Source organism: Monodelphis domestica, chromosome 7 (assembly GCF_027887165.1).
Source record: "Monodelphis domestica isolate mMonDom1 chromosome 7, mMonDom1.pri, whole genome shotgun sequence".
Classification (NCBI taxonomy): Eukaryota; Metazoa; Chordata; class Mammalia; order Didelphimorphia; family Didelphidae; genus Monodelphis; species Monodelphis domestica.
In genome coordinates, this window is record NC_077233.1 from 99,924,016 (window position 1) to 99,941,663 (window position 17,648).

The 17,648-nt window shown below is 38.0% G+C and overlaps 1 protein-coding gene across 4 annotated transcripts in view; it reads left to right on the forward strand.

Annotated features, from left to right (window-relative positions):
• The window catches only part of FGD3 (FYVE, RhoGEF and PH domain containing 3), a 217,454-nt gene that overhangs the window by 163,639 nt on the left and 36,167 nt on the right, over window positions 1-17,648 (forward strand). For all 4 annotated transcript variants that reach the window (XM_056805261.1, XM_056805262.1, XM_056805264.1 and 1 more), the window contains exons 9-11: window positions 589-647; window positions 8,918-9,064; window positions 12,442-12,534. In XM_056805261.1, coding sequence (XP_056661239.1) covers window positions 589-647; window positions 8,918-9,064; window positions 12,442-12,534 — 299 coding nt within the window. The remainder of the gene's footprint in view (window positions 1-588; window positions 648-8,917; window positions 9,065-12,441; window positions 12,535-17,648) is intronic.

Consider the following 17,648-nt stretch of genomic DNA (forward strand, 5'->3'; position numbering starts at 1 on the left):
ATTGTTACTCATTGCTTATCCTATTTAAAGAGGACACAAAACTTCAAGAGATTGCTAACATATTGGATGACAAGAACAGGATCCCCAAAAGATCTCGCCAGAGTAGGACATCTAGCTGAATCTTTCAGTATAAAATTTAACAATGATAAATTTAAGTCTTATAATTGACTTTTAAAAATTGATAAGGGGATAGGAATGGCTAGTTAGCAGTCTGGCAAGAAAAGAAAAGTAAGGATTTTAGTAGACTGAAAGCTCAATGTGATTGTAATATGGTGGTCAAAAAATTAATATTATCTTGTATTGCATTCATTGAGGCATAACTACCACTTGTAAGGAGTTGAGAATTCCTATCTTCCTCAGTCAGATGATATTTGGGTAATGGTATTTTGGTCTGGGGACCACACTTGAGGAATAAGAGTGACAAGATAAAGAGCATCCATTGAAATGTAGCCAGAATGGTAACATAAGAAGGGTTCCAACTTTCTGAGGGCAGGAATGACATCTTAGATGTAAGTGCTTAGTGCAATACTCCACACATAGTTAATAAATGCCTGATATTACTGTTCTGATGATGTCTCTTTACTACAGAATCCTTGGAGCTCATCTCCACAGCAGCAAACCACTCAAATGCAGCTATTCGAAAGATGGTAAGTACACAATATTCATGGTCTGCCCGACCTGAAACAGAGCCAGCCTTCATGTGAGCCTTCTTTGGGAAGTTCTTTTTCCATTATCCAGGACTTCTCCATTCTCACCATGAAATTTCAAACTTCTTTCCTTTTTTTTAAAAAAAAATTTCCCAATTACATGTAATAACAATTTTTAACATGTTTTATAAGATCCAAATTGTCTCCTTCCCTCCCTCCTTTCTTTACTCCACCCTGAGATGGTGAGTAATATGATCTAGGTTATACATGTATGATCCAAATACTCATATAAAATCAAAACCCTAAAATAAAACATACAAATAATATAAAGTGAAAAATAGTATGCCTTGATCTGCATTCAGACTCCATCAGTTCTTTCTTTGGAAATGGATAATATTCTTTGTCAGAAGTCCTTCAGAATTGGGAATTTCTGACTTCTTTCAAGGCAAAACTCAGACCTTTTCTGCTCTCCCTTCATCCCCAGACCCAGTAATTAAGCCCTCTATGCTTTTGAAATTACTTTGTATATATTTTGTATTTACTACTCTGTGTGAATGGCGTGATGAATACCATCAGTAGAATGGGATCTCTTTGAGGGTAGGAACTATTATTTCCCATTATACCTTGAAGTGTGTTACATAAGATTAGACAATGAATATTTTTTGCATTGAGTTGAATTTCATATGAAGAAAACTTTATGTTTTATTAAGCAATAGGGAGCTACTGAAAGTTTTGAGTAGGAAAGTCTGTGCATTAAAAAGATCAGTCTTGGAGATTGAGGTCAGAAGGTATTGGAGGCTGGGAGACTAGTTAAGATGTAACTACAAAGTACAGCCAAGAATAATTGGAACCTGAACCTGGAAGTGAGAGTAGGAATGAAAAAGGAAGATCTCAGAGAGATGGGGTGATAGTATCAATGGAATGTGTCAACTTATTGAATATCTAGGGTGATAGAGAGAGTCAAAATTAGCTCTAGATTCTATACTCTGATAGCTGTAATATTGGTAGTCCCATCAGCAGAAACAGGGGAGTTGGGAAGATTTAGGGGAGAAATGTGGTTCAGTTTTTTATATTGAATTTCAAGTGCTGGTACAACTTTTAAGTAAAGATGCCTTACAGGCTGTTGGAAATAGGATACTCAGCAGCTGTGTGACTCAGAACAACTATGATAATCTCTCTCAGACTTAGTTTCTTCATCCTTAAAATGGAGATAACACCTATCTCATAGGGTTGTTGTTAGGATCAAATTAAATAACTTTTTTTAAAGTGCTCTGCAAACCTTAAAGATACTATGTAAATCCTGTTATTATTACAAGAATGTAGCTCAGGAGCTGATAGGATTATTGTTTTTGTTCATTGATTTCAATTGTGGCTGCCACCTTGCGTGTTGATTTTTTTTCTTCCGAGTTTTCTTGCCAAAAATACTGGAGAGATTTGCCATTTCCTTCTACAGCTCATTTTACAGATTAGAAAACCAAGGCAAATAGGGTTCAGTGACTTAAGTGTCCAGGGTCACTCAGCTAGTAAGAGCCTGAGGCCAGATTGGAACTCAAGGAGTCTTCCTGACTCTAGGCCCAGGACACTATCCTGTGTGCCATCTCGCTTCCCAAAAGCTACTTAAAGCATTAAGAAGTAAAGTGATATGTAGCCAGTATGTGTCAGAGACAGACCTTGAACCCAGGTCTTCCTGAATTTGAAACTATATTATATATTTTAATATTGTCCTTAGGACTTCAAAGACAAAATACTCATAGCAGTTTTCTTTGGAGTAAAAAAAAAAAGAGCCAGAAATAAAATGCGTGCACATTAAAGTAATGGCAGGGGGCAGCTGGGTAGCTCAGTGGATTGAGAGCCAGGCCTACAAAAGGGAGGTCCTAGGTTCAAATCTGGCCTCAGACTCTTCCCAGCTGTGTGACCCTGGGCAAGTCACTTGACTCCCATTGCCTAGCCCTTATCACTCTTCTGCTTTGGAGCCAATACACAGTATTGACTCCAAGATGGAAGGTAAGGGTTTAAAAAAAAAAGTAATGGCAGAAGAAAAGGTCAATCATCAGATATTTCTTAAGCATTTACCATTGGCTAGGCACTGTGGATACAAGTACAATGAATAAAACAATCCTTACAAGAAGGAACTTTTAAACTAATAGGGGAAATGAGAAGTATATTTGAAATATATGTGCAGCATAATTGTAAGGTTAGTAAATACAACTACATACATAGTATCTTGGGAAGGAGGACACCAGCAGTTAGAGGGATCAGAAAAGACTTCAAGCTCTTCAAGGTATTCCTGAGCTGCATCTTCAAGGACAAATGGGAGAATGTCTGAGGGAAGGCACTAACATTAAGGGGGAGTGGAAAGGTTTCTTGTCGTGTAAAGATAATTTTAGGGTTGTGACTTATATCTAGATTTAATTGGTCACCAAGGGAAATCTCAAATAAAATACCCAAATCAGTCTGGAAATTTATGGTAATTTGATTAATATAGAGGGAAGGAATTTAAGGAGGAGGGAAGAGAATATAGGATCTCTCCTGCCTGGTCTGTGCCAGGGGGAGTTTAAAATCCCTGTCTCTAGGTCTCTGGAGAATATTAGAGGCTTCTAAGAGGATAAAGTTGCAAAGTAAGGAGGAAAACTCTGCCAGAAACTCACCACCGAACTGGACAATAGCCACACTAAGATGCCAAAAGGCCCAGCATGCTGCTATCAGCCAATTCTCCGTCACCAAAAAGGTCCCAGGAGCAAATAACCCAAATATATAGATCTTTCACCCTTTTGTCTCCTCCTCTAAATTTTCATGTCTACCAGTTACTGCCCATACTTTTAGTTCTCATCTTCTTTTGATTAGATTATATCTTTAGTTACTTAACACTTCTTTGTTAAGTTCACCTTTTGTGAGTTACTTGACCTTTTTGTGATTAATTTAACCTTTATAGTTATTTAACACCTTTTTGTATTAAGATCTAAAAATAGACTTAGCTTAAATTTCTAGCTTCACTATAAGGTAAGAGTTAAGTACTTTCATTGTTCAATCAGGCAATCACAACTCTGTCTTCTCTAAAGTACGGACTAAGTAGGGTGGAGTAATTTTAAAGTTCCCAAGACATTCCTGATTTTGTTAAACTAAGTATCTTCATTGTTACAATCAGAAAATAGCTAAATCCAATCTTCACAGTAGGTGAGATTTTAGCTGAGACTTGAAGGAAGCCAGGAGATAGAAGTGAGAAGGGAATGCTTCAAATGGCCCATGACCTGGGAAAAAGAAGGGAGGACTATTACTATTATTTATGGTCACTTATGCTTCATTGTTAAACCCTTGGATATATTTGTTATAGAAAAGTCAAGTATAGAGTGTCCATAAATTTAGTTTTACCAGTGACAAACACAAATAATAAACACAATTTGATGGAGAGCTTGCTCTTGGAGATCCTGAACCAGTGTATAGAGGTGGTGTTGTCTGCTCTTAAACTTGGCCAAGGGAATGAATGTGAGAGGACAGAAAATGAACCAAAAGTTCCAGACAAGATAGATGTGGACATCTTGTTGGTTTTGCTGTATTGTTTCTTCTACATTTCATTTTTTAATCTTTGTTAACAAGGGGAGGCTTGTAGGGTGAGGGGATGGAAAATATATTCAGAAATGAATGTGCTATTAAAAAAAAAGAAAACTAATAAAATGAAAACCAAAAAAATTATTTTTTTCATTCCAGTCAGAAATTTGTATAGTTCTAGAGACAAAAGGAAATTTAAAGGCAAACTAATCCAATATCTCACTTTTCAGATGAGACTGAGTCCTCAGGTTAATATTATTTTACACCATTAAAGAGAGTCAGCATGAGGTGAAATGATGGAACTCTCATCAAAAGGAAACCATTTGTCACTCTAAAATAGTGAGTTTCTTCTTTGTGATTCATCCATTACCCAGAAGTCTTTGGCTTTCCTGATATCTTTTTTTTTTTAAACCCTTACCTTCCATCTTGGAGTCAATACTGTATATTGGCTCCAAGGCAAAGGAGTGGTAAGGGCTAGGCAATGGGGCTTAAATGACTTGCCCAGGGTCACACAGCTAGGAAGTGTCTGAGGCCAGATTTGAACCTAGGACCTCCCTTTTGTAGGCCTGGCTCTCAATCCACTGAACCACCCAGCTGCTCCCTTTCCTGACATATATTTTTTTAAATCCTTACCTTCTCTCTTAAAATCAATACTATGTATTGGTTCCAAGGCTTAAGACCGATAAAAGATATGCAATGGGAGTTAGGTGACTTTCCTCGGGTCACACAACTAGGAAGTATTTGAGGTCACATTTGAACCCAGGACTTCCCATGTCTAGGCCATATATCATAGTGGTCTATTATTTCCCAAGTTGAACTTTTTTCTTTTTCAAAATGGAACCTCAAGGCACCATTTTTTCTTATTAATTTTCAAGCAGATTAGCTCATTTAGCAGGCATATATGAAGTGCCTACACAGGTTCACTGAACTGTGACGGGCATGCAATTAGTCTTTACTAAATGTTTATTGAATGAATGAGTGAATATAGTATCTACTATATGTCAGGAATTATGATAAGGGCTTTAGAATTTATTCTCTCATTTGAAGGGCTTCCATTTTACAGATGAAGAAACTGAGGCAAACAGTGGTTACATGATATGCTGGTTTAGTGTTTAAGGCTGCTTTCTAATTCCTGGCCCAGTGCTCCATCCGCTATACCACCTACCTACCTGTATGTAAATAAAATCCCATCTGTGCTCAATAGTTTATAAATCAGTATCAGAAATAAGACATACATGCAAATAAATGGGATTCTCATTAGAATATAAGTAGATGAAAGTGCCGGTATTGGCTGAGTGCAAGTGTTCAATCAGCAAGTATTGATTAGGTACCAACTGTGTGCCACCCATTGAAGATGTACAGTAGGAATACCAACAACAAAAAAATGAGATAATCTATATTCTCAAGAAATTCCCAGTTAATACAGTATAATTATTTTACAGAAAGTATCCTGAGGCTCAGGGAAGTCAAATGATTTGTCCAAGTGCACATGGCTATTAAATGTCAAAGTCCTTTATCTTCTGATTCAAAGTCAAGGGTTCTTTTACATCTCTTCTCTGTGTTAAAGTGCATATCCACTTACCATGTTGTAGGCACTGATGATTCCCAAGTCATACATCTCTTATCTCCTATACATATAGTTAGAAAACATTTATTCTTTTTGTACCTTTCCTTTCTCTTGGTAGGAATTGGGGATTTTTAATTTGGAGAAGCATGGGGAGAGAAGTTGGAGGGATGGCCATACTATTGCCTTGCAGTGTCTGAAGGGCTATCATGTGGAAGAGTGGTTGGAATTGTTCTGCCTGGCCCCAGAGGGCAGAACAAAATTGTGGGTGGAAATTGTAAAGAGGCAAGGTTAAGCTTGATGTAAAGAAAGAAGGACCTCTTTTCATGTTAGCCAAAAACTGAAAACCAAAGGCTTATCCACCTTTTGGGGAATGGCAGAAGAAATTGTAGTATATTGTTGTGTCATAAGAAATGATGGAATGGACAATTGCCCAAGAAACTGGGAAGACCTTTATACATTTATAAATTGATACAGAGCAAAGTAAGCAGAACTAGGAAACAATTTCTACAATGATAATGTAGGAAAAAAATTTTGTAATATCTTACAGCTCCAATCTATGTTAAATCATGAGTCCAAGGGAGCAGTTGTGTAGCTCAGCAGATTGAGAGCCAGGCCTAGAGATGGGAGGTTCTAGGTTCAAATCTGGCCTCAGACACTTCCCAGCTGTGTGACCCTGGGCAAGTCACTTAACCCCATTACACAGTATTGATTCCAAGACAGAAGGTAAGGGTTTAAAAAAAATCAAGTATACTTACTACTCATCTCCCTGAAAGAAATGATGACCTTAAGGTGCAGTAAGCGATAAACATTTTTTCACATGGCTAATGTGGGAATTTGTTTTGCTGGATTATACATATAATTGAGAGATTTTTTTAGACTGTCTAATGGGGAGGGTCAGAATAATGAAAACTTGTAAAACAAAAACCAAAAGATAATAGATGACATTTGTATCATCCTTTAAGACTTACACACTACTGTGTATACATTATTAGCTTTAATCTCATATGACTTATAAAAGAGAAGACCTAGGAGAAACATGATAATTTCATAAAACATTTAAAGCACTGTTAGTTATATGGAAGAGAGATTAGATTTATTCTCCTGGACTCCAGAGAGGGGAAATAGAACAATGAATGCAAGTTAGAGAGGCATATTTAGGCTTAATTTAATGAGTAACTTTCGAAACATTAGAGCTGTCTAAAAACAGAATGGACTACCTTGGCAGGCTATGGTTTCCCTTTATTGGAGGCCTCAAGCAAAGGTGAACACTTACTGAGGATGTTGTAGAGAGATTCTAGTTTAGGTATGAGATGACCCTTAAGGTCTTTTCCAACTCTTTGAGTTTATGAGAGTTTATCTTTCTATTAAGGGAGAAAGGATGCATGAATTTGACTGAAACAGGAATAAGAGGTGAGATTTTAACATAAAATTATGGGATTCAAAGGGAATGGATTTTAAAAGTAGCTCTCCAAGGAATAACATGGTACTTGCCTCTTTTCCATAAATGGGCTACACCCCAAACCCAGGCCAGCTGTAGAATAAAGATATTACATGTTAATAATTAAAGGCATTGAATCAGAGCTTTCCCTAACATTCATAACTAGAAATATATCAACTAGCGGGATCATTAAACATTAACTATCTGAATGGGCTGACGTTGCCCATTTGTGACACATCCTTTTGCCTCATATTGTTTAGAGTCAAATTCGCTGTTAGTTGGAGACCTTTGAGTCCTGGGACTATCTTCTGTTTCTTGCTCTCACATTTGGTACATGTCATTGAGGTAGGTCACTAGCTGAAGTAATGTTTGCTTTCTAGAAAATATTACCTTTTAACTAGCATTTCCAGCCTAGAGAAGCTGTCACTGAGTGATGATCAATGACTTCCTGAAAACAAACATTTCCTCTTGATGGGCAAGCCCAAAGCACTATCTATAAACTACTCTCATTCATGGCACAGTTGAAAGGGATAAACACACAGCACAGGTTTGTCTGGGTAAATGCCTGCTTACTGATCTGGCAGGAGAACCCTCTGTTATATTATCTGGGGGCTGAATAGTCAAACGGGTGCTTCTTGGTGTCCCCCAGCAAATAGTCATGAAAATTCCCTGCAATCTGTGATTCTTCTGCTAGAAGTGACATGGGATGCAGAAGAACATTTTCCTTTATCCAACTCTCTTAATATTGGAAATAAGCCAGGAAATAGAAATTCTAGTTGAATGACTGCATCAAGAAACAATGGTTTGCATTCATGCATTCATTGATTACTGTGTACAGAACAATATTCTCTGAGGAAAGAAAATTTAGGTAAGTCAGTCATTGAGACTATAGTCTTATAAGAGCTGAGACATGATGTAGATAACTTTAATGCACAAGGTTACAAGTTAAATGTTTGAGGGTGTAATACAAAGGGAAAGAGCGCCTCTTCCAGGAGATTCAGGGAGAACTTCTTAGAAAAGGTGCCATTTGAATTGAGCCCTTTGGAATAGGTAGAAATTCAGGTGACAATGAGCAGGATGGATATTCCAGATATAGATAACATGAGTCAAGAAAATATAGAATGTGTTTAGAATTAAATCATTATAGTCCAGTTTGGAGCATGATATGAAATAAGGCTAAAAAGTGGTTTGATACCATATTGTAGATGACCTTGAATGCCAGACAAAGTAGTTTAAACTTAATTTAGAAGATTATAGTTTTTAGCAAGGGAGCAATAAAACAAGTTCTAGGCATAGGAACAATTAGTATGGTAGGTATGTGAAGGATGGATCAGAAAGGTAGAAAGTGGAGGAAGGAAAACTTGTCTGTTGCAGTAATTCAGGATTCTAGTAATGAGGGCCTCTACTAAGCTGGTGGCAGTGGGAATAGAGAGGAGGGGAAGATTTTATAGAGTTGCATGTGGAAGGTGGGAGAGAAGGAACTGGTCGAGATATCCCTAAAGTCATCTAAATGGTTTCTTAGTCTCCCCTTTTTTCAAGTAAGGGTAGTCTCTAAGACCATTTTCATATGTCTCTTTTAGTGACTCTGGTTCTGTGTTGCTCCCTGATCTACAGTTCCTGAGCGTATAGTTTTCCAAATGAACTTAGCCCACAACAGATAAGGAGAAGCAAGCTCTTTTTTTCTGTCTTGCCTCTAGCTCAGTTTTGCTTCTCTTTCAGGAAAAGATGCACAAGCTCTTGGAGGTTTATGAGCGTTTAGGAGGAGAAGAAGATATTGTTAATCCTGCAAATGAACTTATTAAAGAAGGCCATATTCAGAAGCTATCTGCAAAGAATGGCACTGCTCAAGATAGGTACTTGTTTTTGGTAAGTTGTAAACCTGACTTTCTTCCATCTAATTTCCCCAGTCAGCCTTCCATATAGAGACATAACTAGCCACACCTGCACCTGCGTGGGAGCTAGTGACAGCACAGAGAACAGTGCAGCCAATGGTGCTGTTTTATCATGTTCACTGGCAGCCCAGCTCCCAGGGAATCCAACCTCATCACCACTGGGTGCAAGAAGTGGCTCAAGAGTTGGAAGTGGGAAGGAGAAGAGGTAATATTAAATGCCACTGGAGAATTGTGAAGCAAAATATGGGGAGATGGAGGGTAACTGGCACTGCAGGTAGGGAGTCTCCATCTCTTCTCCAAGGAATAAACATGCAATCTCAGGATGTGTTCAAAGAAGAGAAAGTGGCCCAGTTAGGCTCTTAGAATGGTGGCATCCCTCCTAAATATAATTGAAGTCCAGAAAAATAGCATACTACCATATTTTATAAGGTCTTGATTAATAGGCAAAGAAGTTTGAATTTTGTTCAGAAGATTATACCATATTGCTGGAGATTTTGCATTAGCACAGTATATCTGTTAGCCACATGAAAACTGGATTGAAAGTGGAGGAAAGGAGACATATCTAGCAGATTATTGTGTTAATCTTCTTGTTTGTGCTCTAGAAGAAAGCTCTCTTGCACCTTGCTACTTACGCCCATGGGGACATAATAAAAGAATCTGTAGGGAATTGACCTTACAGTGAGTTAGGAAGACCTGGGTTCAAGCACTGTCTCTGGCATATCCTGGTTGTGTAACCCTGGATAAGTCACTGGACCTCTCATTGTCCTAGATTACTCTCTAAGACTCCAAGTTGCACTGAAGAGATGATCTTCATTTATAGAGGGAATCCCTCTCCAGGAACTCCCCAAACTAAGGAAATTACAAAAGTGATCTTCTTCCCTCTCCAATCCTCCCCAAAGCGATGCTCCCAATTCTGTGGGCCTCAGACCTGCTAACTCAGCAGAGGCTGCCTCTTCCAGGACAGCAGGAAGACTATTGCTCTTCTGTTTAGACTTCAGTCTCTTTTCACATCTCTGCCACATGAGACTAGACATGGTCCTTATTTCTGGGCTTCTCGAAGGACCTAGAGGGAGAGGCTTTGATCCCACCCTTCTTTTCTTGGGACCCATCTGGCTTCTAGCTGCCTGAACCTCACAATTAACATTTAAATGGTTTCCCTTTCCTTTTCTATGACCCCTTCCCCACTACCCTCAGCCATCAACATATATACTTTTTTAATTATTCTAAATTCTGACTACCATTTCCTTTAGGATAATAAATAGCTCACATATAGCTAGTACTTTACAAAGCTAGGACTTTTTGGCACAGGAGGCAACCTGCTAGCAAGAGCTGTGGCCTTGAAGTTGGATGAGCTAGGCTCAAGGACTAGCTGTTATTTGCTAGCTCTGTGACTGATCTTGTGAAAATCACTACCCCTTTCTATTTCTTCATCTATATAATGGGAATAAAAGTACCAGTATGACCTCCCTCATTTAGTTAGTCCAAGGAAATGCTTTGTAAAAGTGTTCTAAGCAGTGTGGTCCAGATAGAGAGCCTCTTTGGAGCCGGACTACTGGAACTTCCTACTGACACCTACTGGCAGGGTGGTTTCTGGGCAAGTTCCCTAACCTCTTAGTATGCGAGGCAATTCTTGAATAAGTTCCAAAGAAGATGCCACCCTGCATTTGCAGAGAGAATTTCCTCCCCAGGAGTTTTCCATACCTGTGAAATCACAGGTCTTTTATTATTATTGCTGCTTCTTATAATGATGAATCTGTGCTGATTTCTCATCTGGAAACCTAATCACAGCATGTGGTCCATTTCATTCTGAGTGGGCTTTTCATTCCACTCAGGTATTTTAATATTGTCTCTTCTATTCAGATTCACCTTGGAGTTCTTTTCTTTTTCTCCCCTCACTTCCTAAACATTTACTCTTCCTGCCCTCTATAGTCCTCTGTGCCCACTCTGTTGCTATTCTGCTTTATGTTTACAGAACTCTTCTTACTAAATACTTCTCTTTAAAAACTTTACTAGGACCCCTGCTCAAAAAAAAACCAAAACCAATTTAAAAATTGTTTTTACCTGTAATTAGAGAAAAATAAAATATTAAAAAAAAAAACTTCCCCAGTTTAGGGTCTGCTTTCTCTTCTCCCCCCCCCCAATCCCATTTGGAGAAATCCTGTAAAGAAAAGAATTCATAGCTGACACTGATATAGTGCTTTTAGACATACACAATAGTTGATATCTATCCTGTCATTTGATTACCCACAACTTTATGAGGTAAATACTACAAGAATTGTCTTCATTTTACAGATAAGGATGAATAAAGCTCAGAGATAGTAAAGGAAAGTGGTAAATGTAGGAGGGAATGTGGCAAATTGGAACACTAATGCATTGTGAACTGATCCATCCATTCTAGAGGGCAATTTGAAACTATGACCAAAGGACTATAAATGACTGGTTCTGTATACCAAAGAGGTAATACAGAAGGACCTACTTGTACAAAATACTTGTACTTGTACAAAAATATAGCAGCTCTTTTTGTAGTGGCAAAGAATTGGTAATTGTGAGGATATACATAAGGGAATGGCTAAACAAATTGTGTTACATGTTGGTGATGAAATACTATTGTGGTATAAGAAATGATAAGCAAGATGATTTCAGAAAAAGCTGGAAAGATCTGCAGGAACTGATGCAGAAGGAAATAAATGCAACTGGGAGAAAATCATACACAATAACAGCAATATTGGACAATGATTATTATATTTCATGAATATCTGTGAAAGCTTGGCTACTATCAACAATGTAGTGACCTAGAACAATCCTGAAAGACTTATGACTACTTCCAGAGAAAGAACTGTTGGGAGTTGGATGGATGCAGATCAAAGCATAATATCTTTCACATCTGTGTATTTATGGTTTTATTTTGGGGTTTTAGTTATGTATGAGTGTGCTCTTACAACAATGATCAATATGGAAGAGTGTTTTGCATGACAAAAATAAAATTAAAAAAAAAAAAGAAAGAAAGAAGGCTCAGAGAAGTTAGTAACTTTCCCATAGTTGCATAATAAGGATCAGATATGGGATTTGAGTCCAGGTCTTTGCTGACTCCAGATCCAGTGCTCTTTCTGATACTCCATTATGAGTGATAGCATATTTGAATAGCATAGTGAACTGAGAATCAAAATTCAAAATGTAGTCCTTGCTCTTCTACTGATTGTCTTTGTGCCCTTGGGTAGTCATCTTCTTTTACTGCACCTCAGTTTGTGTGTCTGTACAATGAAATTAGATTCAGTAGCCCCTAATCCCTTGCATTTCTAATGTTCTTGTATAGTCTGTATTCCCTGATTGTTATATCCATCTCTTTTTCAGTTTAATAGTATGCTGTTATATTGTGTGCCCAAACTGAGACTCATAGGTCAGAAGTTCAGTGTTCGTGAGAAGATGGACATAGCTGGCCTGCAGGTTTGTATCCCTTTGTTTTAACTGTTTGTCCCTCATCCCTTTATAGAAGCAGCATTTGTTTTATGGTGGGCACCAGAAATGGATTAGAAGAAGGGGAATCTGAAATGGTTGCTTTGTGTAAGTTCTGAAAGTTGAAGTTCTTCACCTAAGCAGATCTGTTGTCCATGCAGTCCCGTGCGGTAGCTAAACACCCTAGCATTTCATTTTCATTTTCAGAACAAATGCATACTGAAAGATAAACTATTCTCTTCGTTTACATATTTGTTTCAAGAGGTTTCAACTTAGAAGGTAGGGAGGATTTAGAAAGTTATTTATAAAACAATAATATAATAATATTAACATAATATGAGTATCATGGACTCACACAAATAGCTACTTCATCCTGCCCTGCTTTGAAGTAATTTGTCCTAACACTGGGTCCAGATTGATTTCTTTTCTTTCCTTATTTCTCTGTTCTTTATGCTCAAACATTGTCAAGATGAATGCTCTGCATTGTATTTGCCATATTAAATACATCTATAATAAAGAGAAATTTGAGTCCAATATCCCAACTGTGTAGGTATTGTTAGCTTCCAGAATTGAGTAGCTAAGGGTTTATGGAATTTCCTTTTCTGGAATTCTTTAAAGTTATGATGTCAAATGAGATGCTTAGTTTGACTTAAGCATGATTCTGCCTCAAGCAGAAGGGCCCAAATGACCTCTCAAGGCTCCTTTGATTATAATGCTCTGTTAATCCCAATATAAGTAACATCATCAATGGTAGTGATTAATAGTGGCCAAAAAAAAGAGAAAATATGGTTGGTAAAAGAAGCACAATAGAAAATATACACGTAAAAAGATGTTCAGCCTCACTAATAATTAATGAAATATAAATTGAAATAACTATGTTGGACCATATCATATATATTAAATTGGAAATGCAGATTAGTGTGATATTTTCAGAGAATACTATGATAAGCAAGTCATAAAATTGGTTGTACCCACAACAGAAAAATTCCTTCTGTTGGAATAGGCCACCTTCAACTGCTTCATAGAAAAAATAAAAAAAAGAAAACAATCTGTTTGTACAAAGATGTTTGTGGCGGTCTTGACCATAGCAATGAAAATGAAAGCAAATCCAGATCCCCCACAACTGGGGAAGAGCTGACCAGGCTGTGGCCCATTAATGCCACAATGACTATATTAACCTAGTAAGTGACAAAGATGAAGAAACTACAGAAATATGGGAAAATCTTTACTAAATAATGCAGAGGGAAAACACAGTATTTGCATACATTTACCATAACTCTGAGAAAATGGAATTACTTTTCTGTTGTAATATTGATTAAAGACAAAATACAAGAAGAAAACAGTATTGCTTAAGTAGAGGGACAAAAATATTTTCATTAATTATGACCAGTCTTCTTCTGTATTTCTTTTCAAGAATAACTCCCTTAAAACGAATTTGATTTATTTCACCTGAATCTAATCTTTCATTTTTGGCCTTCTAAAACACTGTTAAAATGTGGACTATCTTACAACTGAGTGTATGTTGAAGGTTTCACCTCCTTTAATCAATAAATAAATATTTAGGATTTACTGTGATCGGGGAACTGCTAGATGCTAGGGATATTAAAATGATTATGACAATCTCACTGTTCTAATAGCACTCACAATCTAGTAGTAGGGCAGGGGTCCCCAAACTTTTTACACAAGGGGCCAGTTCACTGTTCCTCAGACTGTTGGAGGGCCAGACTATTAAAAAAAACTATGAACAAATCTGTATACCGCTGTCTGGGATAGGGGAGGCTGCAGAACTGGCTGAGATGGGCCTGTCACACCTTGCACAGGCCCATCACCACCACTACTATACCGGGCAGCAATATACAGTGTGGAATCCCCTCCCCCAGATCACCAGTCACCATGCTGATGTCTTCCATTGGGCAGCCATATAATCCTCTCAGTTACTCTCAGAACAAGGCACCATGCAAAGGATTATGTCACGAGAAGTAGTACTGTAAGTGAGTGATGCTGAGCTTTGTGACACCACCACACATAGTGCTCCTCTCACTGACCACCAGTGAAAAAGGTGTCCCTTCTGGAAGTGCGGTGGGGACTGGATAAATGACCTCAGGGGCTGCATGTGGCCTGTGGGTCGTAGTTTGAGGACCCCTGTAGTAGAGGCATAAGATAAGTGTACAAATAGGCCTAAGATTACAAGGCAGTAATTAACATTTCTTTCTTCTATACCTTTGAATCCTTCAAACCAATTGTTCCCACTCTGTGAATTCCCAATCTTAGACAGTTACCACCATTTGCCCTATCTACTCTTAGGCCTAAATTTATAGAGGGAATCACAGAATTGTAGTTATGTGTTTGTGTACTTTACAATAGTTCTTTTATATTTCTTTGATTTACTCCCTCTTATACTCCCCATAGTAACTGTTCCAAACATTTTTCTTTCTCTTGAGGTTCTCAATTCCATTCCCCTTCTCAGTAGGTAACCTTGCCTCCTACTTTGAAAATTTAAGGCCATTCAAAATAAGCTCCCTCAAAAGAAAAGCAACATGGTTCTGTGGGAAGAGCAATGACTTTTCTGTCAAAAGACCCAGTGCTTAAATACCCCTGTGACCTTAGGCAAGTGACATGACCTTCCCAGGCTATAATTTCCTCATTTGTAAATAGAGGAAATTGAACTAGATAACCTCTGAGATACCTTCCAACTCTAATTCTATAATCCTATAGTCTCCTTTTGGTACCATTTCTTATTTCTCTAAGGCTTTTTGTGTTTTCCTTTCTTGACTTGCTTCTCTTTAGTCTCAAAGAAGAAATTTCCTTATTTCTTGCCAAGACTAACCTAGTCTAACTTTTTATCTTGTTCTGTCTTGCTCTGCCCCTTCCAACTTCACTATCTCCCTCTATTTTCTCTTTCATTGGTGCCTATAGTCATAAAAACAAATAATGAAAATAAAACCTTCCTCTAATTCAGATGCCAACTTCAGGCTATCATCCTCTTCTCTTCACTGTTCATCTTCCAGAAAGAGCACTTTATTTTTGTTGTCCCTATTCTTTTACCATTCTTTTATTCCTTTTCCTTTTGTATTCTGCCTTCTAAATTGTACTCCAGCATCTTCAGCTGCTTGCTGATTGTCTCTCTGGAGGCTCTGCCTATACTTCAAATTCAGCATGTCTGAAACAGAATTCATCTTCTCCTGAAACTTTTTCCACCTCAAAGCAAATCTACCACTTCTGTTTTATAGTTGTGTGGTATTATTACTATTTAATTACTCAGATCTCAAACCTCAGCCATCTTGGACATTCTCCTTTTTCCGCTACTCCCCTCCTCTCATCATATCCAAAAAGTCACCAAATTTTGTCTGAAGTGTTTCTTCAATCTGTTGCCTCCTTTCTACTCCCACAGCCACTATCATAGTTCAGGCCCTCATAACTCTTATCTGAATTCTTGTAATCACCTCCCAACTGGTTTGTCCCTCCTCATCCTTTCCCAGCCCCCAGACCTTCAACTGTTCACCTTTTGTCTGTTGAATAAAACACTAAGGATAATGAGATCATAGATCTAGAATTGGAAAGGACCTCATAGGTCAACTTAGTTCAACTTCCTCATTTTACAGATGAGGAAACTGAGGCCTAGGGAAATTCAGTCTCCTGCCTGAGGTCACTCATGTGGTCAAGATGAGATTTGAATGCAGAAGTGCTGGGCCATTCTGCCTTCAATCACCACATATGCTTTTCCAAAGTGACCAGTGAATATTCTACTCATTTTGATATGCAGGGATGTGTTTTTCACATATCTGCTTCTAATTCACTGTTCATGTGACTGTTCCAGATGAAGACCAATGTCTGTCATTCAAGGCCTTTGTCAATCTGGCTACCACCTACCCTTTTAGCTTTATTGCATGGGACTCTTCAGCATGCTCTACATTCTAGAAAGAATTAGTTCACCTTGATTTTGTTCTCTCTCCCTCTGTGCTATTTCCCAGTCAAGCTAATTCTATTCATAAAACATCTATTAAACACTTGTTATTTACAAGGTACTATACTAGGCACTAGATGTATCACACAGAGCAGGTACACAGCCCATCCCTGCTCTCAGAAGAACTCACTGTTTATTAGAAAGTAGATAAAAGAGTAACAAAAATAAGTATAGTGCCAGGTAGACAACAATGGGGAAAGAGAGGGATCCAGATAAAGCATTCCAGAACAAATTGAAAAGAAATGTCACTTTCATCTGGGTGGATCAGAGAAGCTGTTTCTTAAAGATAGAGAAGGTTTTAGACAGACAGATGAAGTTTAGAGGACTTTGCAAACATGGGGGGAATGCCTACACAATGACACAGAAAGAGATAGGATGAATTTGGAGACTAGTTTTTTGGTCTTATTTAACAAAAGAAGACAGACAGTGATGTCAAATTAATCTGGAAAGGAAAGGAAAAGACCTCACTTTCCCTCCTGGATTATCCTGCCCTCCCCCAACACTCCCCCCAATACTTTACTATTGATCATCACTATTTTCTATTTCTCCCTCTCTATTGGTTAATTTCCTGATACTTACAAATATGCTTGTCCTTCTAAAACCCTCACTTGACCCTTCCATCCCTGCTATCCTATTTCTTTTCTGTCCTTTGTGGCCTAAACTGGAAGAGGCCTTCTATGCTAAGTACCTTTGCTTTCTCTCTTCTAATTCTCTCCTTAATCCCTTACTTTCTAGCATCCGACAGTAGCATTTCACCGAAACTGTTCAAAGTTACCAGTGGTCTTTTAGTTCCAAAATCTAATGGCCATTTCTCAATCCTGATTTGCCTCAGTTCCTATAGCCTTTGACACTATTAATCACCCTCTCCTCTTCACACTCTTCTCCCCAAGTTTTTGGGGCATCACTCTCCCCTGGTTCTCCTACTTATCTGACTGCTCCTTCTCATCTCCTTTTCTGGATGTTCAAATATCCCTATGCTATCCCAATATTTCTACTGACTTCCAATTTCAAATCTCCAGTTGCCTTTCAGATATCTCAAACTGGATGTCTGATAGATGTCTTAAACATATCCAAAATTGAACTCATTATCTTTCTCCCAATTCCCCTACTCCTACCTTCCCTATTACTGTAGAAGGCAATA